The sequence below is a fragment of the Trematomus bernacchii genome, unplaced genomic scaffold, assembly GCF_902827165.1.
Source record: "Trematomus bernacchii unplaced genomic scaffold, fTreBer1.1, whole genome shotgun sequence".
Taxonomy (NCBI): Eukaryota; Metazoa; Chordata; class Actinopteri; order Perciformes; family Nototheniidae; genus Trematomus; species Trematomus bernacchii.
In genome coordinates this window covers 661072-688159 of record NW_022987605.1, presented here as the reverse complement: position 1 = coordinate 688159, position 27088 = coordinate 661072, and the positions used below count along the sequence as shown (strand labels likewise).

The following is a 27088-nucleotide window of genomic DNA, read 5'->3' as shown; positions in this document are numbered from 1 at the left end:
CAGTAATAGAGATTGTTGTCCAGAAGGATAGCATGGACTTATATTCATCTTCAAGTCAAGGTAAGACCACAACTGTAATGAAAATGGGATCTTACTTAGAAAGAACAATCCAATATTTAGATTTTGGGTATCCTTTTGTTGATCGGTCTGTTTCAAATTAATCATAGCATCAGACTAAAAAAGCTTTTGAAAATAACAGAATATTTTGATTAAGGTCAAAATAGGCTATAATATTTGTAAATCTGACTCTGAAAGAGTCAGTGCCTCACCAGCCATGAACCTCACCGCACGTCACTGCCTAAAACCCTTCTCTGTGTGGCATGTTGAATTATGTTTGCATTTCCAATAAGCAGAATTCCAGCTTTTTGGCCGTGAAGAGCAGTTTTAAATGGATTACAAGATAAGAGACAGACTGTGTGTGACATAGCTCAGCAGACGGTTGATGAATCCTTCACATTTGTTAAGGATAAAGAACCTGTTCTAACTTTGGAGATGTTAAGACAAGAGGAGACAGTTATTGCTTATAATTTGTGATACTTATTCCCAAGTGTAAATCCTGCTCAAATGGGAAAATTGTTATCAAACCCAAAATAACTGATGACAGACAAACTGTTCCAAGATATTTGGATGCATTGTCTATTCCTGATTCTCACATAAGACTTCATTCACACCTTTAGCAAACTCAGAAGAACTCTTTAAACTCACTTTGGGTTTATCCATGTCTGACCTTCTGACAGAGGCAGGGTAGACTTCCTGCTCTACATTTTTCTTAGATAAACTATCAAATTATAATCTTCAACACGTTTAAGGACCTTATTAGGGAGCCACCGTACCTGCCGGTCATGAGCTGGCTCCGGGACGGGCTACAGAGCGGCTGCACGTAGTAGTTCTCCAGTTTGACCCCCTGCGCTGCCAGCCGGTCCAAAGTCGGGGTTTTGATCTCGGAGCCGTGGTACCCCACATCCCGGAAGCCCTGGTCATCCACCAGGATGAAGATGATGTGCGGCGGGGAGCTCGGCTTCTCAAACTCCTTCTCCCGGTTGCGCAGGTCGGCGTTCCAGTTATCCCACGACATCTGAACGCTCCACGTCTGAGAAACGATGAAGCTGAGAAACAGGGTGAGGGGGACCCACAGCAGGAACATGATTCAGATAGATCCAGATCCAGATCCGGGTGCACACCTCCAGGCACGGTTACTGTCGGGCAGTGGGACGGTGTGTCCGAGTGGGAACGTGTTGCACATTTTCAGGGGGGGCAGCACCGCTTGGTAATCGGGTCTGCATCGTGTTCAGTGTTCAGTCCTCCTCTCCAAACCATAGACTGTATGAGGCTCCAAACACACTGACAGCTCCGCGGTGTGTGGGGGGGCAGAGGCTACAGCTCTGTGGATGAACCCCCGGGGAGCCCAACACTCTGCATGGTGCAAACAAGTTCCAAAACTGTATGTACAGGGGATGGGATATCCCGACTCAATAAGTTGTCAAAAGACGCACAGAACTTCCAAAGAACGAGCAGACCTTGAAGCGGCTTGTGCGGTGCGTTCACGGCAGATTGTGTCCTCCATCCTGTCCCGCGGAGAGCGGAGAACCTGTGAGGAGTTCAGGCTCACCCTGGACGTGTTTCAGGAGGAGGCTGCTGGTCCATGTGGACGCCCTGCAGCAGGCTACACTTTGATGCGTTCACGAGCCGCTCGGAAAGCTCGACACCCACGGTTTAGTGGGAGGTAACGCTGCACATTTCATTTTCTAATGTATCTTTTGTTATTCAGCATATCTTTTCTCTTCTGTACATCCATGAAAAATCACATTTGTTTCTCAGAATTAGAAACAGGTTTATTGCTAAGTAAGTTTACACATAGGCCTACAAGGAATTGTCCTAGATGTATTTGGCACATACATAAACAGTCAAAGAAGATTAATTGAAAGAAAAAACACCATAAACTAAACAATTGTAAAAAATTAAAAACTATTTTTTAACATAAAAATGTAGGGATATATATATGAAAATATATATACTACGTAAAGTATAATAAGACAAAAATACTAATAAAATAAAAATAAATGAGAAGTGGAAAACTGTTCAGATAGCTTTGTGTACAAATGTGCAACATTTTTGGAGGGTTGTGCAGGACTTACAGTACATAATTGAAGTAAATAAAAACAAGATATTGTTCTCATAGTGTGCAGTGTCAGTGGGGGTCCATGGCCTTGTTAACGAGGCCGATAGCAGACGGGAAGATACGGTTCTTGTGGGGAGCGGTTTTGATGGACCATAAAATATAGCAATTCTTCATAAAAAAGATTTGTTTAGCTTTTGTTTTGTTTGTCTTTTTTATGTATTGAAGTTTTTCAACATGGCTTAAGGATAGCAGCAGATCATATTTGCCGGGGCATTACTAGCCTTGAATTTAATGCCTACTGTCTTTCCAAAGAATTAACCTATTTTTATTGAAGCTCCTTGGTGAGCAGAGCAATCTGTTTTTCTTTTCTGGATTTACACTCGTGATATTTGATTTATGTTTTGGCCCTTGAGGAAAGGTACAGAAATTAAAAAAAACAGCAGGGGAGATATATTTCACATCCTCCCTGGTGAAAGGAAGGTACACTGAGTGACATGTAGAGGTAAGGCTGCAAGAACAACCATTCTGCAAACTGTATTTCATTTCATTTACTTATTTATGAGGGCAACAGACACTAATCAACACTGTCGTAAATGCACCAGTGTTAGTATACATTTCAACTGCAGTCCTATGTTGAGATCTTTTGAAACCAGCGATGACACCACACAGAAAGTAAAAAGCATTCTCAAGACACAAGCCATAAAGAGATGCAGGAAACAGATCAACTGTGTATTACATTCACATTGTACACTTTACAGTACATGTAGCCATGCCATCGAGCAACACCAACCAACAAGAAAACTGCCATGCAATATTTATTTTTTTTGCACATGCGGAGCAGCAATAGGAAATGTCTGAATGTAGCAATCGGAGACGGAGATCTTGTTAAACATTTTAAAAGATGCAGTTACAAGGCAGTAAAATCCTGAATTGTCACAATGAACACATGAGCTATGCAGCACAGACCTGAACAACTCAGTAATAAAAGATTAGACCAAATTGTAATAAAGTGCAAGTCAGTACTCATATATACCATGTGCGTGCAAAGCAACAACAAGATACAGAAACATGCTGCTTATTAAAAAAACTAACCACAACATTAGCCAGAGGTGGGAGAAGTACTCAGATGTTGTACTTGAGTACAAGTAGAAGTACCAGAGTGTAGGAATACTCTGTTACAAGTAAAAGTCCTGCATTCCAAAAGTTACTCAAGTAAAAGTACTCAGATGTTGCCACTTCCTTACAGAGCCCCTCCTCCAACACACACGAACGCGCACATGACCAATGAGGGCACGAGATAAGTTTGTGCACAGATGGAAGGCTGACAGGCAGGTAGGCCATCCAGTTATTTTAGCCGGGCCGGCTAAAATGATTGGTCGTGCTTTTTACAGTACTACGGCTTCCACAGATGACATTTTTTTATGGATTTTTTGTCACAGCACTTAAGATATTCATTGCTATCGGGATGTTAAGAGCATTCCATGGAATATAACAAAAAGGGTATCTCAAGCCGGTTTCTCAAACGTACCTATACCCACCTTTAAAGTGTTCTCAAAGCTGGTAAAGGTGCAGCTAGTTTGAATGACTTTGTATACTGCAGGGTAGCTTGTGAATTTACTCCAGGTGGAACTAAAGTCTGATTTAACACTTGATTATATTTCACATCATTCATTGTTAACCTGCCGTTAGGCTTTTGATTATTACTCTCCTGCCAATTCTAATAATCTGACAACAGGCACACAGTTCTTTGTTTTATCAGGGTTAAGTAATAGGGTTATTGTTCCTTCAGATTTGTCACCAAGTTCTGGAAGTAATAAGTAGCACTTCCAGAACCTACATTAGAAGCAGAAAAGGTGGATGATCGGGGAACATAGAGGTTGTAACCTGTTAGTAGTCTTTCCCAAAACAGGTGACATGTTTGCAGGTATGCGTGTAGTTTGTGTACAAATATTGAAAATCTTAAAAAGTAAATGTAGCCTTACAGCATGAACAGGTTGATCAGGATTAAGGTGTTTGTTGATTAAAGCTGATCTAGCAGCAGCCTCTCCTTGGTGCTGCTCCATAACTGCCAATATTAGCATGATGCTGCTGGGCTGCCATAAAGAGGCCTGCTGTGAGCCACTGAATCAGGCAGGAGGTGTCCGGGGCCTGGGGGCCTGTACAGTGTACCTCTGAAAGCCCCCTCACATGCTAGGAATATGAAGCTTCTGGAAATGCATGCTTGCACAACACACATGAACAAACAGCCGTAAAACCAGTGGTATTGACACTTGATTAAATGTTCCGTTTGACAAAGTTGACAGATTGGAGCGTCCAGGGGTCTCCAACCTTTTTTAGGGTTAGAGCTACTTTCAATAAATAAAACAAGTCGTGAGCTACTTTTACTCCTTTTTTTTTTTTGCAGTGTATATATTTTGCACATTTTAACATTATTATATGCTTACCTTTAACCTTTGTGTGCGGTTTGGGTCTGTGGGACCCGTTTCCAGTGTTTACTAAAAGAACATGTATGCAATTTAATTATTTTAACCTGCTTTATTTGGGGGTGGACCTCACATCCTCTTGGGGGGCCCGGGGGCATGCATCAATCTGGTGCACTTTGAGCACAAAATGAATTTATGGATACAGCTCTCAACACTCATATTTGTTACTGTCCTATAGTACACATTGGAATGATTTCTTACTTAATTTTTTACAACTATATTAAATAGATGAAGGTGTGCATTGGAAATATTTGTTTACAGAGATGACCAAAGAATTTGAGAAACACTGAGATAACTTAGACTATTATAACTATCCAAAACACTCAGAGAGTCCTTTACCTCACTGAGCTGTAGTTATCAGTCTGACAGGAGAGAGCTCTCCCTCTCCTTGTTGTAAAAACAGCTTCTAATATCTGTTAGCTCTGAGCTAGCACCAGATGCTAACAACAAAAATCCCCGTAACTGGTCTCTCGCTCTCTCTCTCTCTGTCTCGCTCGCTCACAGAGGATGTGTGCTCCTCCGTGGCGATGACAGCTTGCGTTAAAAAATAATAATAAACATATTTGTAAAGTGGGGGGGACACAAACAGGATTTTGAAAAGTGGGGGGGACATGTCCCCCCTGTCCCCAGTGGACATTACGCCATGCGTGTGTGTGCGTCAAGTGCAATAAATATATATGCAAGTTGCGACACACACACAGTAAAACTCTGACCCCCATGTGTTTCTGCCAGAAGGAAAATCACGGTCAAACTCCTTATGAAGTGGTGAGCTGCCGCTCCACATTGCTTTTCTTCCCGACTGCTTCCTGGTCCCGCAAATCAAGCAAGAACGTGATTGGTTGATATTCATTGTGGGGGGTGGGGGGTGGGGGAGGGGTGTTAGATCAACCCAGTCTCACGGCATTTCGTGTTATAGTCACGAAATTAATTTAATCTATTGATTCGTGTTCACCAACACGATTTTCACCTTTTTTTCGTGTCACACAGAACAATTTTAAATGCAATGTATTTCTATTGGTAGTATGTTTCGTGCCTGCAACACGTCTTTTTGTCCGGTCGGGTCTTGGAAGACCAGAAGCTGTGTGGTTCATAAAAACATGTTCTTACTCAATATCTTACCCTAAGCCTAACCCTATCCCTTTTATTTTAAATTGTATAATGTCTGAGTTTTTTTGCCGTCAGTGAGGAAAAGAAATGGCTCAGAGCCTCAGAATACTGACATCTGTATTTTATGTCATCTTTTTTTCCTTCTAATTTGTTATTATTTGGTGCAGGCACGAAACATACTACCAATATAAATACATTGCTTCTAAAATCGTTCTGTGTCAGAATACTTAAATCTGTATTTTTTTTTATGTCTTTTTCCTTCTAATTTCTTATTATTTACATTGCTTTTAAAATCGTTCTGTGTGACACGAAAAAAATGGCGAAATCGTGTTGGTGAACACGAATCAATAGATTAATTTCGTGACTATAACACGAAATGCCGTGAGACTGTGTTGGTTAGATAGATATAGAGTGAAGTAAGAAGATATGATTCTACACTGTATTGAAGTAAACATATATTGTTTGAACGGGTTTTGATAATCACTTAGAAAAAGAATGTTATTCTCACTTTTAAATTCACTGACTTAGAGATTCTGTGTTTCACACACCAACATTGATCCTTATCACCACTAAGAGCCAGATGCTGTTTCTAAGTCGTTAAAGACATCGTAAAATAGGAAAAGATCCCCTGGAAAAGGTAGGGAGGGGAGATCGGGACGGAGATAAGAATTGACTTTTGACCTTAGGGGACTTTGGAATTTCAAGTCCTGGAGAGAACTATTGAACCCGGCCAGAAGCGAATCCAGCCAGTCAGGGCACTTGGGGGAGGTGGTCAGTTTAAACAGCTCCTCCCCAGGGGTTCTCTGATTCGCTTGGGAGAAAAGTGGGAAGGAAGAATCGACAAATCTCCGCCCCAAAGACAGATAGAAATACTGACGTTTGTGTGTATAAAATTGCTTTTGGGTTTGGTGAGTGGCAGGTCCTGAGAACTGTGTCCGTATCGCATCACAAACCTGAAGTCCAATTTCTTTTTGGTTTGATGAGTTGGCGGGTCCTGACGCATTTGTCCGCATCGCATCACAAATCTAAAAGCCCGGGGTACCCGGAGTACTCTGTATAACTTGTATATGTGTTTGGTTTCCTACTAGAAGTAAACTCAGATAATTTGTTATAACTTTGATTCCGGTGTTTTCAATTCCTTTCTTAATTTAATAGAGATCCAGCCTCATCCAACGAACGGCGCGTAGCAGAGGTATTCTACTCCTACAAGAGTTGTAGTAAGTAGGTAGAGTTCGCTATGATTGAGGTTTCGTTTATGCATAGGGTAGATTCTTTTAATTACATTTCCTTTTTTTTGTGTGTATTTTTTACATTTTGGATTTGTTTGGCGAGCTACTTATTGAGGGCTCGCGAGCTACCGGTAGCTCACGATCGACGTGTTGGAGACCCCTGGTCCAGAGCAAACAGCAAGCAGAGAGCCTCCAGCATGTCTACGCATGTAACCAGAATGAGCATACATTTATGAATTATTGCAGAGAATGTTGGAATTAAATGTGTTCAGTTCCTCCTACTTTGAAGTAACAGTAATAGATTCAAATCCAATTCACTAAATGGCATTGTAAGGAGACATAAAAGCCCTCAGTCATGCTATGTCAGGGTTGAGGATGTCTTCCAGAAACAATTATGCTCATTCCAAAAAGTGACCTCAAACTTTCTAACATCCTTAAGGAGCAGCATGATCTCATCCGAGTCACCGCTCACCGGGCCAGCCGCTGTATTACCGGGACGGGAAGTGAGTAGCAGGGCAGGGACTGTGTGTTTGCCGTCAACCATTACAATTAGTTTAGGCTAAACGGATGCCAGGCCCGATGTTTCCGAGAAATCCTTCTTTTTTTTTTATGGTTGCATAAAACAGCGGGAAAGTGCCCACACAGACTGCTGCCAAATCACCTCTCCCCCCACTCCCCTCCACCCACGCCTGACACATACTGGCAGGAGACTTTTCCGAGGTAATATTCTGGCCTCTTGGTACATGCCTGATACCTATTATGCAGTGTTGTGCTTATTGTTGGAAAGCTTTTGGTAGGGATGGTGGTGGGGGAGTCTTATTAAATTCCACACATAATTGTTTAGAAGGAATGCCTTTAGGGCTAAGTTACACCGTCTTAGGTTACTGCAGTGGGAGGACAAAGACTGCAAAGACTTTGTCAGTTCTGCAGTTTAGAGGATTTTTGGAAAATGATGCATAAATCAATGCACTATAAATACTTTGTAAAGACTAGTTTACTCCACAGGCAGATAATCCACTGAGGCTGACATTGAGCAGCCACGTTTTATTTATAATCTGGATGATTCTGAAGGACTAAACATTGCTGCAGGAGGAATAGAGTGGTATAGTGATAATGTATTTTTGTAGGCATATGGGCTCCCTAAAATAAAAGCAAAATTATTTTTGCCTAGGCCCACCCACTCATTCATCAAAATTGACTGGGAGAAAATATAGTTTACCACATTTTTATTTTTGATTATAAAAATTAACAATTCTATAATAAAATAATAGCAAAAAAATGAATACAATGAAAACCAACAATAGTAAACGTAATCAGGCTTCTGCTGTGTGAGATTTTCTGTCCAATCACAACCAAGCCCCCAGGAAGCACTCCGGACTCTGTTCCCACAATTCGTAGTGTCCAAACAGTACTGCAACTTCCGTATCAGTCCGTGATGTCCCTGGGCCCAGAAAGACTTTTTCGAATTGACTTACATTGGGAAAGAGTGGTCTGTAAATCGTCGGATAATTTTTTTTAACCAAATAAACTACCCAGTATGAATATTTGTATAGCCCTTACTAAAAACATTAGGTCCTCAAGTTGTAAAATGTGCTAATAACGTTATTCTGAGAGTTATTTTCCTCTGCATTATGAATGCGCATCTAACCCACGGGACCGCGTCGCCAGGCACGTTCATGTGACATATTCAGTACTAAGTACGTTTTTCATCCATGAGTTTTACCCATGGATGCACAATAAGAACGGACCCATATCGCCTTACTGCCAGCCCCACGGAGCTGTAATAATGGATATATTGCACATGTTTGCTGTAATTCATCATTTTTAAAATCTTATACTACATGGGCTGTATGATGTAAATCTTGTACCGTAAATGTTGTATTGAATAAAGTTAATATTACCGACGTAGATTAAGTCCTGTAGCTTCTTATTGCACTTGCAATATACCATTAAAGGAGTTGAACGTAGCTGTTTGCTATTACTATATAATACCACGCAGGGATAAGCCATTTTGTTTCAGTAATTCTTTGATTGCATACACTTTAATTTCATATGGCAAAAACAAATATATTGTACCTTATTTTTACAAGTGAAATCAGTTGATTGTGACCTTATCACAAAAAGTCAGTGACTTGATACATCCTGCTTCGTAATAATGCATGAAATCGTCATGAGTCATGCATTAATTAATGTAATATATATAATCTGAATCCTTATAAAGTTTCATCATGATTCTATATACAATTATAGAGTTATATGTAATATAATATAAAAATTAAACTTGTGTAGTCTTCGTAACAATATTGTTACGATCTGTCTGTGTTGGGTTTTGTCTTGTCTTTTTCTGTCTTTGGTTTCCTGTTTTGTTTTGAAGAGTGTTCACCCCTGTCCTGCCTGATTGCCCGATTGTGTTCACCTGGTGCCCCTGTGTTTTCTCCTCCCTCCTCACCTGTGTCTTGTTTGTGTGATTGGTCTTGTGTGTATTTTAGTTCTGGTTTTTCTGTCTGTCATTGTCGGTTCATTGTTGGTTTTTCCTGTCTTCCTCCATGTCAGTCACGGTTGTCTCTCCTGTCTCCCTCCATGTGGGTCACGGTCAGTTTTTTGTACAACCCATTTGTTTCATGCCTTGTTTTGATCAGCTTTTAAAATAAAGCTCGCTTTTTGTTACGAGACCTGTTACCTTTTTGATAGTCTGCATTTGGGTCCTACCCTTCCACGCCATCCTAACAGAATGAACCGACCAGCTTTGGACTCAGCAGACTCGGATCGTTTTGCTCTACAGGCAGAATGTCTTGGGTACTCTCTGGAGTACATTTTTTTTACCTGGAATGGCGCCTCTTCTAGACGTGGTAGAGAGGCTGCGTTGAAGGAGGCACGTCAGGAGGTTGCTCGCCAGCCCTGGCTTAGGAGCATGTTGCCTGAGTGGCTACAACTTTTCACAAGTAGTCCTGAGGACTTGTCCGAAGCCTCTAACCCTTTCCTGGGGTATGACCAGGCCTGGGGAGGCCCACATATCCTCCAAAGAATCTCTAGGAGACGCAAGACCAAGATTCCAGCCCGTGCTCCAGTGGTTCCAGCTCCATTCTCTGGCCCTTTTTTGGGATCCCGCCTGGCGTTTGGAGGTCCACGGAGCCTCCAGGGGGCCTCGGAGAAACGCAAGGTCGGGAGGCCGGCTCGTGGTCCAGTACCGGCCCACACAGCCATGGATCCGTGCACCAGTACCGGCCCACACAGCCATGCTTCCGTGCTCCATTACCTGGCTCACACAGCCAGGGTCCAGGCTTCTGTTCCGTGCCCAGCAGCCATAGTCACTGCTCCAGAACCGGACCTTACAGTCATGTTTCCGTGTTCCAGTGCCGGTCCACACAGTCATGGTACCGTGCTCCAGTACCATCCCACACAGCCATGGTTCCGTGTTCCGGTTCCGTGCCCAGCAGCCATGGTGCCTGCTCTAGTACCGGCCCACACAGCCATGGTTCCGGCTCCAGAACCGGCCCATACAGCCATGGTTCCAGCCCCAGTTCTGGCCCCAGCAGCCATGGTTCCGGCCCCAGTTCTGGCCCCAGCAGCCATGGTTCCGGCCCCAGTTCTGGCCCCAGCGGCCATGGTTCCGGCCCCAGTTCTGGCCCCAGCGGCCATGGTTCCGGCCCCAGCAGCCATGGTTCCGGCCCCTGTTCCGGTCCCAGCAGCCATGGTCCCGACTTCAGTTTCGGCTCCAGTACTGGCTCCCCGGCCGACGCCAGCCCCCCGTGTCCTGTCGGTGGTCCGGCCGACTCCAGCACCTCGTGTCCTGTCGGTGGTCCGGCCGACTCCAGCACCTCGTGTCCTGTCGGTGGTCCGGCCGACTCCAGCACCCCGTCTCCTGTCGGTGGTCCGGCCGACTCCAGCACCTCGTGTCCTGTCGGTGGTCCGGCCGACTCCAGCACCTCGTGTCCTGTCGGTGGTCCGGCCGACTCCAGCACCTCGTGTCCTGTCGGTGGTCCGGCCGACTCCAGCACCTCGTGTCCTGTCGGTGGTCCGGCCGACTCCAGCACCCTCGTGTCCTGTCGGTGGTCCGGCCGACTCCAGCACCTCGTGTCCTGTCGGTGGTCCGGCCGACTCCAGCACCCCGTCTCCTGTCGGTGGTCCGGCCGACTCCAGCACCTCGTGTCCTGTCGGTGGTCCGGCCGACTCCAGCACCTCGTGTTCTGTCGGTGGTCCGGCCGACTCCAGCACCCCGTGTCCTGTTGGCTCTATGGCCGACGCCTACCCCATGTCCTGTGATGTTGGAGGTCCCGCCGACTACTCTTCTGCCGGGGGTCCTGCCAACCCTATGTCCTGTGCTGTTGGAGGTCCCGCCGACTACTCTCCTGCCGGGGGTCTTGCCAACTCCATGTCCTGTCCCATTGGGGGTCCCGCCGACTACTCTTCTGCCGGGGGTCTTGCCAATCCTATGTCCTGTGATGTTGGAGGTCCCGCCGACTACTCTCCTGCCGGGGGTCCTGCCAACCCTATGTCCTGTGCTGTTGGAGGTCCCGCCGACTACTCTCCTGCCGGGGGTCTTGCCAACTCCATGTCCTGTCCCGTTGGGGGTCCCGCCGACAACTCTCCTGCCGAGGGTCCTGCCAACTCCACGTCCAGTATCGTTGGAGATCCTGCCAACACCTGTTCCGCTGTGGGCCCTGCCAACCCCAGATTCTGTCCTGTTGGGGGTCCCGCCGACTGCTGCTCCGCCGGGTTTCCTGTCGACACCTGCTCCGCCGGATTTCCTGCCAACACCAGATCCTGTCCTGTTGGGGGTCCCGCCGACACCTGCTCCGCCGGATTTCCTGCCAACACCAGATCCTGTTCCGTTGGGGGTCCAGTCGACACCAGCCCTTGCTCCATCCGGGGTCCCATTGACACCAGCCCTTGTCATGTTCAGGATCCCGTCTACGCCTGTCCCGTCGGCTCCGGTTCCTGTCCGGCCGATACTGGGTCCTGCCCGGCCTCCGGAGCTGTCCCGTCGGCGCCTTCCTGCCCGGCCTCCGGAGCTGTCCCGTCGGCACCTTCCTGCCCGGCCTCCGGAGCTGTCCCGTCGGCGCCTTCCTGCCCGGCCTCCGGAGCTGTCCCGTCGGCGCCTTCCTGCCCGGCCTCCGGAGCTGTCCCGTCGGCGCCTTCCTGCCCGGCCTCCGGAGCTGTCCCGTCGGCGCCTTCCTGCCCGGCCTCCGGAGCTGTCCCGTAGACGTCTTCTTGTTCGCCCTCGAGCCCGGCTCCCTGAGTGCCGCGGTCTTCGCCCTCAAGCCCGGTCTCCTGAGTACCCCAGCCGTGGTCTTCGCCCTCGAGCCCGGCCTCCTGACTCTCCCAACCACTGCCTTCGCTCTCATGCCCGGATCCGTCCCTTGAGGGGGGGGTACTGTTACGATCTGTCTGTGTTGGGTTTTGTCTTGTCTTTTTCTGTCTTTGGTTTCCTGTTTTGTTTTGAAGAGTGTTCACCCCTGTCCTGCCTGATTGCCCGATTGTGTTCACCTGGTGCCCCTGTGTTTTCTCCTCCCTCCTCACCTGTGTCTTGTTTGTGTGATTGGTCTTGTGTGTATTTTAGTTCTGGTTTTTCTGTCTGTCATTGTTGGTTCATTGTTTGTAGTTGACTGTGTGTCACAGGCTAGTGTTCTGTGTTTCTACTTTGTACCTTGGAATAAAGGAATATTCTTGGAAATCTGCATTTGGGTCCTGCCTGCTTACTCAACCCTGACAAATATGATGAAAATGATATGAGCGGGGGCGGCTGTGGCTAAGTGGATAGAGTGCTGGACTTCGAATCAGGGAGTAGCAAGTTCGAGTCCCACTGCAGTCAACATGTCGTTGTGTCCCTGGGCAAGACACTTCACCCCAAAGTGCTCCTGTGGGGATTGTCCACAGTACTGAATGTATGTAAGTCGCTTTGGATAAAAGTGTCTAACAAATGACATGTAATGTAATATGACAACTCAGGCTACATGTACTGCATTTTTCTAAAAGATGATCACCAGTAACAACTTTTTTTTCCTTTTTCAATATATCTTAGGTCCCAATGTGTGGATAATTGGGAGCAGCTACGTTCGACGTGGGGAAGAAAGAGCCAGACACACCATGGAAAGCAGCCTGGGTCTCAATTGCCGTGTGTGGTGGTTTGGCAAGGGTGGTCTGAGGTGGAGGAACCTTCTGCCCTTTTTCTATCAGTCCTTTGGAGGAGGAACAGTCCCGGATGTCCTGCTCATCCACTGTGGCGGCAACGACCTTGGCAACATCAAAAGTGTGGAGCTTGTCACAGCGATGAAGCAGGACCTGCTTTCCCTCAGTGACAACATCTCAGAGATGAAGATAATTCTATCTTCTATCAATGAGAGATGTCACTGGAGGAAAGCCAATCCAGGAAAGCTGAACAAGGCCAGAATGTGGGTGAACAGAGAGATGGGTACATTTGTTAGTAGTTTGGGTGGAGAGAGTGTAAGGCATCCTTGCATTAAGTTTGACTGCCCTGGCATATTTCTAAGAGATGGAGTTAATTTCACCAATTTGGGAAATGATATGTTTTTAAGTGACATTAAACAGTCCCTTGAGGCAGTGGTTCCCAACCTGGGGGGTGCGCCAGGCCTCAGATGATTTGAGGCCAAATATCATATTTAGCCTTTTTTTTTTTTTTACATATAATTGTAACGCAATACATAATTGTCGCTAAAAGCCTTGTCTCTACATTACAATAAAATATAAAAAATAATTGATAAATTAATTTGAATAAAAATGTAAGTTAGTAGCTAATAAAGGCATAAAAAGACAGCAATGTATAATTCTTTCTTTAATAGAAATGTTTCTTCTGCCCGTAAAGTGTCCAAACCAGGCTTGTCTGGATAAGTGCATTTTTAAAACATAATCATTGTCCATGCCGGTTTCAGTTGGATTATTTGTCACAGTAGCTCCGATCAGATCGGTCTGCTGCATTTTGTAGATTATTTACGACTTTTGAATCCACATAAACACATCGGCAAAATCCGGTTTACTTTGAGCTTGTGTTTTAAACAGTTTAATCCCTTTGTGAATTGTTTCCACTTGCGCCGTCCTTTAATTTCTTCATACAGTGAGCGGGAATCCAAATGAATTAATCCTGAGTCCAATAACCATCAAAGTCACTCCAATAGTGCTCCTTAATTACGCTTTCATCCTCCTTTAACAAAATACTTCACATTCATCCAGTTTGTGACAGTAGTTGTAGCATTTTTGAGACTTTGAAACTTTAATTACCGCTGTTGCTCCCCCCGCAAGTACTTATTTAGCCCTTGTAAAACTATGCATGTGTGTAATAATTGCTGTTATCACTAGAAATCAGTATCTAGAAATAAGTAGTATTTTGTTGTATTCCCTCAGGTGTTTTCCCAAGTAATATGAATAGTGGCTTCTTGTTTTGAGAAATTCCAAAAATATTTGACATGTATCTTATAGCTGTTTCTCAGAAGCCACACAAAACATTACAAGACCAAAATATATATATATATAGAGTCAGGTGACGGAGACAGGTGAATCACGTGACACGACAGGTGAACATGGCGCACTAGGTGGCTGCTTCTAGGGGTGGGCGATACCACAAAATCTGGATTCGATCTGATACCAAGTATTTCAGGGCCAGTATCACCGATATCGATACCGATACCGATACTTTTTAAAATGAAAAGCGTCTTGTGTACTTTCAAATAGGGGAGAGCTGCATGACATGATTTTTGAGCTGAAAGCATCATAAATAGACTACATCTGAATTCATTTTCATGAATAAAGACAGGACAGTTTTTATAGACAAATAAACGTTTTACTTTTTGCAAATTTAAAGTGCAAACATGAAAAATAACAGTCGCTAAGTGGCCACAGTAGCAAACTGCCTTCTTGCACACATCACAGTTCGCTAAGTTTTCATTGCCAGTTGTAAAATAGCTCCTCACAACGCTCCTCTTTCTCTCAGCCATCATGCGCGTGTGTGTGTTGCACTCGCGAGTCGCTGGCTGCTGCTGTCCTGCCCTGCTGGCTGCTGTCAGTCAGCTTGATAATCGGCGTTCAGGCAGGGAGCGCGCTGAGCGTGCGCGAGCCTCGAGGAGAGGAGGACAGCAGTGGAGAGAGAAGAAAAGAGCGCATATACTTGTGTTCGTCTGCACATAGTTTTTGATGAAATTGACGAGTAGAGGAGAGGAAAAAAAAAAGTATAAAAGTATCGATCCTATTGGCTCTAGTATCGATATTTTGAAACGTAACGTAATATCGGAAGTATCGATATTTTGGGATCGATCTTCTCATCTGACCGAATTTGCTAAAAATAATCGGCTAAAACAGTCTCTTCCTGATATTGACTTTTTGATCTCTGCTGCTTGAAGTTGGTTCTAAGCGAATATCTAAAAAGCATCAAACTAGGCAGACAGCGAAGTCGCCGAGGAATAAACACCACGAAGACGCTCGCACAATGGAACCAGCTGAGGAAAACACAGAGGTAACACCGCGCTGGGCCCAGCAGCTGTGCGCAGAGATTCAAGATATCAAAAAGGGATTTGAGAATAAATGTGATACTCTCCAAAAGACTATACAAACAATGAATAAAGACACGAAAGCAGCACTCAACACGCTGAAAAACGGATAAGTACGTTAGAAGATCAAGCCAGCACCGACGGTGCGACAAGTTAAACAATTATCCAAAGATGTGAAACTTTTACGCGAACGGGTTATCGACCTTGAGAGCAGAGGAAGAAGGAATAATATCAGAATCAGTGGGCTGAAGCAGGGGACCTGGTCAGCTTCTTGAACAAAATGATACGTTGTATTTTGGATTTGAAAGAGAGCGACCCACTCCCAGAGATCGACCAGGCACACAGAGCCCTCTGACCTAAACCGAACCCAGATAAGTCTCCGCGAACCATCATCGTGCGGCTGCTCCGGTGGGGTGACAGACAGAACATCTTACAAGCATCCAGAAACAAGCAGGCACTACTCTTCGAGGGTCAACGTTTCTTCGTCCGACAGGATCTGGCAATGGAGATCCAAAAACAACGAGCGGCCTACAAGAGGACATCATCGAGAAAGTTAAGAACACCGGTCTGCGATTCGGTCTGCTTCATCCTGCAAGATTTGTCATCACTATCGAGGGAGAGACTTTCAAATATGAATCACCGGAGGCGACACTGAGGGACCTGAAAGTCAAACTTCCAGACGTTTTTTGAGCTGGTTGCTCTTCTTTCCTAAAGATGACTTTCAATATTTAAGTGACTGCACTTTCAAAATCCTAACTTGCTTGCTCCCCTTCATTTCAAACTCTTTAATTCAAGTATGTACTGGAGAGGCAACCATAGTTTTATTTTCACAATTTTTGTTGCTCTATTTAAGTTAATACTGATTAACGTCAGAATAAGAAAAGAAAAAACAAAACACTTAAAAATGTTGCGGTCTTATTCTCAGGACATGCCGGTACTGTATATATAAGTTAATTTCATTTATTTTTCGGTCTGGTTGATGCAGCAAACCTGCGCCTACACCCTACTATCGTGGATAGGAGATGGGGCCTACCTTATCTCATGATTGTATTTATGTATTGTCTATGCCACTTGGCGTAGTAATGTTTGTTGTGTTTATCGTTTACGTTGTGTCGTTGTATGTCTCCCCCTCCCCCTCCGTTACAGTGCCAAGTATTCATATCGTTTAATAAGCAGTGCAGGATGGTGTTTAGTTTTGTTCTGGGAGACTATACACACACACACACACATTCACAATGCACATTCACAATGCACACACGTACAAATACACATACGCACGCACACCCACACGCATAGACGCGTGCAAACGGGCACACATACACACTGGTCTCCCCCCCTCCTTCTCCATTCATAGACTCACTCTCTGTGTTATTATCTCTTACAGAATGTAATATGATTAATGCTATAAAGGTAACATCATGGAATGTAAATGGAATTCAGAACATTGTCAAGAGATACAAAATCCTGTCACATCTAAAGGGCCTTGATAGTGATATAGCCATGTTACAGGAGACCCACTTGAACTTAGAAGAATCAAACAAATTAAAGCAAAGATGGGTTGGCCAAGTGTTCTCCTCCCCAGGCTCTAGAGCAGGGGTGCCCAACCAGTCGATCGTGATCGACCGGTTGATCGCGGGGAGATTCCCAGTCGATCGCGAGATGTGTCTAAAAATAGAACAACAATATTCTGTTTTATCGTTAATGTCCTATAACATAATCTTCCTGTGCCAGAATAGAGTGGCGAAGTCCCTCCCCTTCCGGTGGACCTCCATGGGACCTTATTTCGGAAAGATTATGTATTGAAGTCAATGGAGAGAGAAAGATTATCTTTCGATCCCATTTGAATTGTGCCACGAATTACACATATGATGTTTGTCAATTTAAAAGATAATTTTGCAAGTCAAAAAAAAAAAAATGTGTTGTGAAACTGTGAAGTAACACATTTGTTTGTGTGAAACGCTCAATGAACTACATCTCTGGTCAACAACACACGTCACCAAGATGGCCATCACTACTGTCTTGTTAACAAAACGATTGACTATCCTCACTATCACCACAATGAAACACGTCCTGAAGAATGTCATGCAAAGCTGCCTGCCTGCCTTCCTTTGATTCTCTCTGAACTGCCTGGTCGTTTTAATGTTTAATGTCAACCATTTGTGCAGATAGCATGAAGTAGAGAAGATCGCCGATGCTAGCGTTAGCGTTAGCATTTCTCCCCCGGGCTTAAATTGTGTATTATAGAATGATCACACCGGTGACAGTACTCTTCAAAGGGTTCACGAAATATGACTACTACTCTTACCGTTTAACATTTTGGGTTACTTAATGTTACTTCATGTTAAGGCTAATAAAAATGACAAGGCTGTAATGCTAACTAACGTGCTAGCTACTAGCTAGCTTGATCCAGACACTCCTAGTCCTTTCATCAGACGGGAAGCGAAAGAACGAGCAAGACCCATTGCTGGTATGATAACAACCTGGTACTAAGCACACAGGCATCTTGTTAAAGTTATCTTATCTTAGCCAGCATCATATAGATAGATTCTATATCTGATATATTCTATGCGCTGATCTTAGCTATCTCTTAGTGGAGGAAAACAATTGTGACATCACTTACGCAACTCTGGGATTTGTAGTCTTTCTAATTGCGTATTTTTCATAGTCTTATATTTCAACAGTTTTACGACAAACTGTGACTTTTTTGACATGGAAATGATTTTTTAGGATTGACAAACATCATATGTGTAATTCATGGCACAATTCAAACGGGATCGAAAGATACGTTTTCTCTCTCCATGACTTTTTGGGGACAATAAAAATAACAGTAGCATTTCAACAGGTTTTTGATATAATAAAAACTCAAGTTAGATACCGTTATTAATCAGCTGTAAGTTTTAGTTTGTTTGAACTTATTCATTATAATTATTGTACAAAATGGTATAAGAATGCAAACATTAAGATCTGTTCTGTTTAAATTGATTATAGTCTATTATCAATTCAGCTTAAGAAACTAGTGTTGCTTGCATCCTATTTTAAAGGCATTTCTTTTTATACTCTACTAAAATGCAACAAAAAAAGGGTTTGATTCTATTAATTTTGTCTTTTTTATTGCACTTGGGCAGCAGATTCCTGTGTTGCTTCAGATCTGAGTTGTTTTATTAGTAAGCCTAATTTATACTTTTGTAGCAACACTATTTGTATATACATGTAATGGCAAAGAAAGGGTTCAGAGTCTTTTCTTTTTTTCCTGTGTCATATGTGGCAGCACTGTTCAATGTTTCTTGAAAACATTACCCACTGTAGTTTGTGACGTGTGAATACACTCCAACTCTGTATCAACAACACTGTTGTGTAACTTCAGTTAAATACTTGTATGTGTGTAGATTAGAAAGAGGTAAGATAAAGGAACTGCAGTATTTTATGAAGTATTAATCGTACAAAGGTCAGTTTTATACAAGTAGAAGTGTGTATTTACCTGGTAGTAGGCTGTCAGTAATGGCTACGCCTCTCTATTTGGACTGGTAGATCTCGGCAGACTGGCAACTTTAAAAGTAGCTCTCGGTTAAAAAAAGGTTGGGCACCCCTGCTCTAGAGGCACGAGAGGTGTCAGTATACTGATATCTAAGAAAATGTATTTTGAACTGACTGATTTGGTTAGTGATAAGGAAGGTCGATATCTGGTTTTGCGAGGTAAATTGCAGAATGAAAAATGCACATTAGTGAATATTTATGCCCCAAACTCTGCACAAGCTTCCTTTATGTGCCCTCTGATCACCATTTTGGCCCAGTACACTGACAGCCCTATCTTGATGGGAGGAGATTTTAATCTAGTAAAAGATGCTTCACTAGACAGCTCAGGCCATCCTCTTCCAATGGACAGATCACTATCAAGTGCCTTCAGTGGCTGCGTCTCAGGTCGACTATTTTCATTTCCTCGGTCGTCGGTCCTCGGTATCACCGGAAGTTGATTTGTCTGCGCCATCTTGAGTAGCGTCCCATGGCTCTTATTTCTGCCGGAGGAGCGAGGATCGAGGAGCGAGGAGCGATAATGGAGGAGCGATAACCGAGGAACCACCAGACCATCCTCCGATGAAATCCTCAGATACTCGCTCCGCCCCCTTACTGTGTATCGCTCACTGATTGGACGATGCAGCGCATGCACTGATCTGATGCTTCATGACATGAGAGCAGTTTCCCAGCGGAGTGAAGAAAACACATGAAACTCACGAGAGTCAGTCCTCAGTTTATACTGTGTTTTGTTTCAATGAATGCATCATTTAGTTACAAATATGTGATATATCTGAACAACTAAGTGGTCAAAAATCATTTTATTCATTTATTGGAAACATTTTCATGATCGCTTTTTCGTTTTACATTTTCATTTATTGTCATTTCCATTCAGTCAGTCATTAAGTGCTATTTAAAATGTTAATTTGCTACATATCCACACAAACAAACAAAGTGTGCAATCCAATGAATGTTAATCTGACTGGGTTTTGATAGATAACATATCTATTTTTCTTCTCTCAATTATTTTATTTCTATTGTGCACTCTAATCAATATTAATCTAACTATTGTTCGTTTATACATTTTAAGAATGGCGTTTATCTTTTTTGAGAATGAGTTCTTATTTTATTTAATGTATTTGGGTCTACAACAGATGATACAAATGTTTGTGTCAGTAAATGTGTACTAACAGAGGCGGGGGTGTTTGTGAAAATAACGGGGACAGAGCTGCTGTCAGACATCAGCTGTGCGGCGTCATCACAAATGGACGTCGCTTCACGTGACGCTCCGGAGGAAAGGACGTCCCATTGCTCTTAAAACTCATTTCCCTGCTTCTCGTGGTTTCCTTGCGTCTCTCCATGCTTCCCTGGTGGGAGGGACTAGTCGCAGGGAAACGACGCAAGTGAGGGACGCAAGGATTCCATTTAATCGAGAAATAGCGTCTGCCATAAAATCTCTTACATCGGGTAAGACCCCTGGGTGCGATGGCTTTAGTAGTGCATTTTATAAATGCTTTCTGGAAGTGTTGTCGCCATTGTTGGTTATGTTGTATAACGACATGATAAAAAAACAATCAATGCACCTAACAATTCGTACCGCCACATTATGTCTACTTCCGAAACCTGGGAAAGATCATCAATACATGAGCAACTACCGACCCCTAAGTCTTCTTAACAATGATTACAAAGTGTTTGCAAAAATCCTAGCCCTTCGCCTGGAGGAAGTTATCCCATCCCTAGTGAATCTAGACCAGGTAGGATTTGTAGCTGGACGCCAGTCAGCTAATAACATGAGAAGGCTGCTCCAGGTTATTTTTAGCGCTAACACCCTCCATCTCCCAGCAATGGCAATATCACTGGATGCAGAGAAAGCCTTTGACAGAATAGAATGGCCATATTTATTTAATGTTCTATCAAAATGTGGATTTGGCCCTGTCTGTATGAGATGGTTTAAAGCTCTTTACAATAAGCCAGTCTCCTCAGTCAGAAGCAACAACATGCTTTCTGATCCTTTCCCCCTGCATCGGGGAACACGGCAGGGATGTCCAATATCCCCTCTAATATTCATTTTAGCTCTTGAGCCCCATCCGGGAAAATCCAGGAATTATGGGTATCCCAAAGTGCGGACATCAGTTCAAAATAAACTTATACGCTGATGATATCCTTTTAACATTAGTTAACCCACTAAACTCTATACCTAAGGTGCTAGAGGTTATTAGAGAATTTAGCTTATTTTCAGGATATAAAATAAATTGGAGTAAAAGTGAAGCCATGTCACTAAACTGTCAGACTCACTCTAATCACTTAGGCTCTGCTCCTTTTGTTTGGAAAGCTGATGGATTGAGATACTTGGGCATAAACATCAGATCACCAATTAACAAGATTTTCTAAATGAATGGTCCAGGCTTACTTAGAACTATTAAAGATGACTTGAGAAGATGGACTTCTTTACCCCTATCGCTGTGGGGAAGGGTGGATGTGTTAAAAATGAATGTCCTACCAAGATTGACCTATATAAGATCCTCAATTCCCCTTCAAATCCCATAATATTGGTTTAAAGAAATAAATACTATATTCTCTCAATTCATATGGAAGGATAAAAAACCACGAATCAACCATAAAAAGTTGTCTATGCCGAGGAGAACAGGTGGACTGGGGGTACCCAATTTATACTTATATTATCTCTCATATAATGCCAGATTGCCTATAGTATATGGGGTTATGGAGCGACACCGAAAAAAGCTAACTGGGACTGGCTGGAAGGACAAATAATTACAGAAAACAATAAATCAATATCTTTAAATTCATTATGGTACTCTCCCAAATCCAATCTGAATAATCCAAGTGGTTAAATCTGTACAAAGGAGGCATCACTGGTATTTCCCTCCCTTCATGCCCATTATGGAAAAACCCAATATTCACAGCGGGCGGTAACCCATTGAATAATATACATATGCAAGCACATGACATACAACACATTGGGAAAATAGTAAAAAACAATATCATAACTCCGTTCACAGTGTTGATGGAACATTTTAATCTGAATAAATCCCTCTTCCTCTCCTACTGTATATGCAATTACAATTAAATATTAAAAACTTAACATCAAAAGGTATAAAGATAGGTTGTCATGAACACCTTGATATGAACCTAAAAAGACTTGCAAACAAGAAAGGAATGATTTCAGGTATATATAAACTTCTCCTCACCTCAACCGCCAATACTAATCTGCAGTCACAGAAAAGATGGGAGCAGGATTTAGGCATCACCCTTACCCCAGTTGAGTGGGACAGAATCTGGTCGAACTCAACATCAATCTCCAAGTGTGTCCGGTTTAGAGTAATACAGTTAAAAATCCTTCACAGAGCATACATCACACCCTGTAGACTCAAAAAGATGGATCAAACACTCTCGGGCCTATGCTGGCATGGTTGTGCGGAAGTGGGTACCCTTTAAATTGTCTTTGGTCCTGTCCGGCTGTAAAATCTCTTTGGGACGTAGTTGGAGATACTCTCGCTGAGATTCTGAACATAGAGATACTCTTAACTCCAGCTACATGCTTGCTGGGATCCCCGCTCAATGGCATAACATCAACATTTGCAAGTAAACTTATAGCCCTAGCATGCCTTTCAACTAAACGCCTCGTTCTTATGAACTGGAAAGTCAGAAAGCCCAACTGATTCAATTTCAATAGATGGCTGGAGGACTTCCTAAACATCTTAAGTATGGAAGAAGCTGCTTTCTCCCTGTTATATTTGGTTAAGCCAGACAACAGGCTTTGGGATAAGATAAGGGCTTTCCTGAACTCAAACCATCTCGGCTGCCAACAATAAATATAATAATATTAATTAATAATATTAATAAATAAAGAGAAATAAGCTATGAAGAAACAGAAAAATAACGGTAATAATAATGAAAGAAGTGAAATTAAATGGGAAATGGGTGAATTAATCATAAAAGGAAGAGATGTGTGTGTGTAATATATGTACATATGTGTGCACATATATATATATATATCTATTTATTTATTTGACTATTTATCTATTTATTTATTTACCTATCAAACAATGAAGTATACCTATATTATGAAGCAAATCATATATAAATACAACGCCATATGCATACATCAAATGTAACTGACACTGTAATCCCCCTACCCCCCACCCTTCATGTTATGTCCTGTCCTACTTGTGATGTGTGTGAGCCATGTCCGTGTGTTTTTTTGTCTTTTGAAAATGTTTAATAAAATATAAATGTTAAAAAAAAAAACAAGACCAAAATATATGACCATGGTTGGCCCTCCGCTCCACGCATTCTCTGCAACATTTTTAAATGAGATTTTGTTTATACTGACTTTGAATTTGGGGTGTCTTGAAGTAACAGACGAAAATCTTCCATGTGTATTCTTTCCAGTAGTTTGAGTTGGTTATGTTAGAAATGTTTTGGCACAGTTGTTCCTATTCTGCTAATGGTATATTGCAGGATATTTAGTTTATTTAGTATTTATTCAAGTTTCCCATGTATTTTTTAAATTAATAATACTATGTTCATCTTGATGGTTAACTTGTAATATTGTAATCATCTTAGTTAGAAATGCTGTTTCCACCCCAACCTCTGCTGCTGAATGATTTTATATATTGTTACTAAAAGTGCTTGTCTTTGATATTATAATGATTACACCAGAAAGTCACTCTTTGTGAGATTTATTTTTTCACATTTTTCCCAGCCACAAGATTATTTCATTCATTGGAGGCCTCAAAGCTGGGTGAAGGTATTGATGCACGGATCAATGCAATCCTTTACAACAGCATTCCACTATGGTTGGGGATGTCTGTAAAAAAAGGAGAAATAATCGTAAACAAAACATGTGTCACTGGCCTACAGTATAGGGAAACAAACTGTGACAAAAACATATTAATCAGAATCATAATACCTTTATTAGTCCCACAGAGAGGCAATTTACATTGTTACAGCAGAAAAGAGCAAAAGACAACTTAATGTTACCTACGAAGTATGCATAAAAAAAAGTATTAAAGATACAAAAAAAAGAAATTATAATAAGTTACACAATTTACAAAATACACATCCTGTAACAGTTCTGAGGATTTAGCAGCCAGGTATATATTGCACAGTTTTAGCGGCATATATATAGTTTTATAAATACATATATATATATATATATATATATGTATTTATAAAACGGACAAGCCAAATCAAGCAATCTGATTGGTTCTTAGCCGTGGTATACTGAGCGTATACCACGGGTAGAATTGTAAGTTACTTTTCACAACAACTCAGTATCCCTCCGCGTCTGAGATAAACAGTATACAGTTGGCCCTTTCAAACTGGAACAAGAAAGCAGCGGAGAAGTAACGGGGCAGAAACCCTCCTTTTTACGCAACGGTCCAGACATAGACATCAAACGGCAAAACATATTCAGTGTGCAGTTCCTTTGGCATTAGGGCAGGGATATCTAGATACTTTCCAAGGTTTGACATAATTAATTGTGCTACTTTTAAAGCAAGCAACGATGTTTTCAAATCTGTAATCAAAAAGGTCCGCAAAAACGCTATTGACCAATCAGATTGCTTGATTTGACTTGTCCGTTTATAAATATATCTACATTTCTTCCGTTACGAAACAAACTTACAAAGCATAACATGGACACATTTAAGATTAACTTCGACCTCCGGGGTAGTCTTACTATGGAGGAGTGGCTTGAGGAGGAGTGCCTATCTCCAGAACAAAAGCCCCCTGCTAAACGAAGACATGCAGAGCTACGTGAAGAGCAGGTAGACCAACTGGAAAAGTATCACCATTCAAAAGCTTTCTGATGCGGGTCTTGAAACAAAGCAGAGAAATGATGACCGTTAGTGGCCACAGGTGCGAAAGCTCTCTCCAGAGCTACTGGAAGTCGAATCTCAGGGACCGGAGAAAGTGGAGCAATATTCTCGCCACGCCAAGCAACAGCCTAGAACAACCTCAGCCTATACAAGTAACCACGTAAGCCATGCTACTGATGCTGGACAGGTTTTCAGTGGGTGCACAATAAACGGCAACATACACATTAATGTAAATAAATAGCGAAATAATGGATCAACGCTCTCTGTCTAATATGTTCGCTAGCTGTTGTTAGTGTTGTTGCATAGCAACCACCTTGCACTATGTTTCGTGCAGAAGGCAACAGAGGGACTATTTTATTTTGAACATCATTATTTACTAATAAAAACTATTTCAATTAGAGTGTGTATTTTTCTTTCATATTGCCACACTTGGTAACCGTTTTATAAAAGCAATAGCTCACTTCAGGCCGTGATATATGCTCATTATATCACAGCTAAGGGGGTTGTTGACCCTCCGCTTCGCGTCGGGCCGAACCACGCCCCTTAGCTGTGATATAATGAGCATATACCACGGCCTGTCGTGAGCTATTGCTTAATTATAAAACGGACAAGTAAAATCAAGCAATCTGATTGGTTCTTAGCCGTGGTATACTGAGCGTATACCACGGGTAGAATTGTAAGTTACTTTTCACAACAACTCAGTATCCCTCCGCGTCTGAGATAAACAGTATACAGTTGGGCTGAAAAGCAAACTGCCTGCAGTTTGCTTTTCAAACTGGAACAAGAAAGCAGCGGAGAAGTAACGGAGCAGAAACCCTCCTTTTTACGCAACGGTCCAGACATAGACATCAAACGGCAAAAACATATTCAGTGTGCAGTTCCTTTGGCATTAGGGCAGTGATATTTAGATACTTTCCAAGGTTTGACATAATGAATTGTGCTACTTTTAAAGCGAGCAACGATGTTTTCAAATCTGTAATCAAAAAGGTCCGCAAAAACATTTAAGATTAACTTCGACCTCCGGAGGGGGGGGGGGGTGTCTTACTATGGAGGAGTGGATTGAGGAGTGCCTATCTCCAGAACAAAAAGCACCTAAACGACGACATGTAGAGCTACGTGAAGAGCAGGTCGACCAACTGGAAAAGTATCACCATTCAAAAGCTTTCTGATGCGGGTCTTGAAACAAAGCAGAGAAATGATGACCGTTAGTGGTCACAGGTGCGAAAGCTCTCTCCAGAGCTACTGGAAGCCGAATCTCGGGGACCGGAGAAAGTGGAGCAATATTCTCGCCACGCCAAGCAACAGCCTAGAACAACCTCAGCCTATACAAGTAACCACGTAAGTCATGCTACTGATGCTGGACAGTTTTTCAGTGGGTGCACAATAAACGGCAACATACACATTAATGTAAATAAATAGCCAAATAATGGATCAACGCTCTCTGTCTAATATGTTCGCTAACTGTTGTTAGTGTTGTTGCATAGCAACCACCTCGCACTATGTTTCGTGCAGAAGGCAACAGAGGGACTATTTTATTTTGAACATCATTATTTACTAATAAAAACTATTTAAATTAGAGTGTGTATTTTTCTTTCATATTGCCACACTTGGTACAGATGGAGCCTCTTATTTTGGACCCCAGCATACAGCTTCCTGCCGACTGCCAGCCAGTTGCCAGTCAGTTGCCTGCCAAAGACCAGTATTCAGGAATGTTAGGCCCTCCCACTATTCTCCAATTTCAGGGTTTAACCAGGAGATGGCGCTATATATTAAATAACTAAGACTTAGTTTTTCACAATAGAAAATGCAGATATTATATAAAAAACTAAAGTTAAAATCTTGTTTTTAATGCCCCAAGAGCAATAACATCTTGTCACAAGCTTTTTGGAAGAAAAAGACTGACTCAAGAGACCTGTAGTTGACTAATTACAGGCCTCAATAAAGTTCTGCCATTGGTTGTGAAAAACAACGGTGGACATAGTGGAAAGTGAAATTGACATTGTCGAATTTAATAAAAATACAAAATAATGTATCTGTGTACGTGTTTTTACTATGTGATCTGCACTTATCAAACATCTAATTAAGGCGAGACACCCCAGGTGAATAGGGTATTTTTAACTTAAAGATATCAGCTAAATATTTCTCCAGTTAATTACTTACAATAAGGCAATTGTTTTTTGTATTACAAGTTTTCTGAAATAGCATGTTTAAATATCCAAATGAACCATTATCTCATGAGATATGCGCATATTTTAACACATTTCAGGAACCGAAATCTGAACTTTGGATAAAGCCAGGA

At 42.5% G+C, this 27088-nt stretch overlaps 2 protein-coding genes across 3 annotated transcripts in view; one reads left to right on the top strand and one right to left on the bottom strand.

The window, feature by feature from the left end:
- arsj (arylsulfatase family, member J) overlaps positions 1-1628 on the bottom strand; it is a 29032-nt gene extending 27404 nt beyond the window's left edge. Inside the window, exon 1 of the mRNA XM_034130926.1 lies at positions 834-1628. Coding sequence (XP_033986817.1) covers positions 834-1144 — 311 coding nt within the window. The 5' untranslated portion in view covers positions 1145-1628. The remainder of the gene's footprint in view (positions 1-833) is intronic.
- On the top strand, positions 19-13561 carry LOC117482712. 2 transcript variants are annotated; one of them, XM_034130928.1, is made up of 2 exons: positions 19-60; positions 12961-13561. In XM_034130928.1, exons 1-2 carry the CDS (start codon positions 33-35, stop codon positions 13536-13538), a joined length of 606 nt encoding a protein of 201 aa, XP_033986819.1. In that variant the 5' UTR covers positions 19-32; the 3' UTR covers positions 13539-13561. The 2 variants fall into 2 exon arrangements, with proteins under 2 accessions (XP_033986819.1, XP_033986818.1); XM_034130927.1 differs by lacking the exon at positions 19-60 and adding an exon at positions 1357-1723.
- Positions 13562-27088: the final 13527 nt, after the last annotated feature.

What these genes read in the sequence shown, in the direction of transcription:
- LOC117482712 (XM_034130927.1), top strand. Translation starts at nt 1,389, where the DNA reads ATGAACCCCCGGGGAGCCCAACACTCTGCATGGTGCAAACAAGTTCCA. An exon ending in CACCCACGGTTTAGTGGGAG is followed by an intron (nt 1,724 to 12,960) that starts GTAACGCTGCAC and finishes AATATATCTTAG; the next exon opens with GTCCCAATGTGTGGATAATT.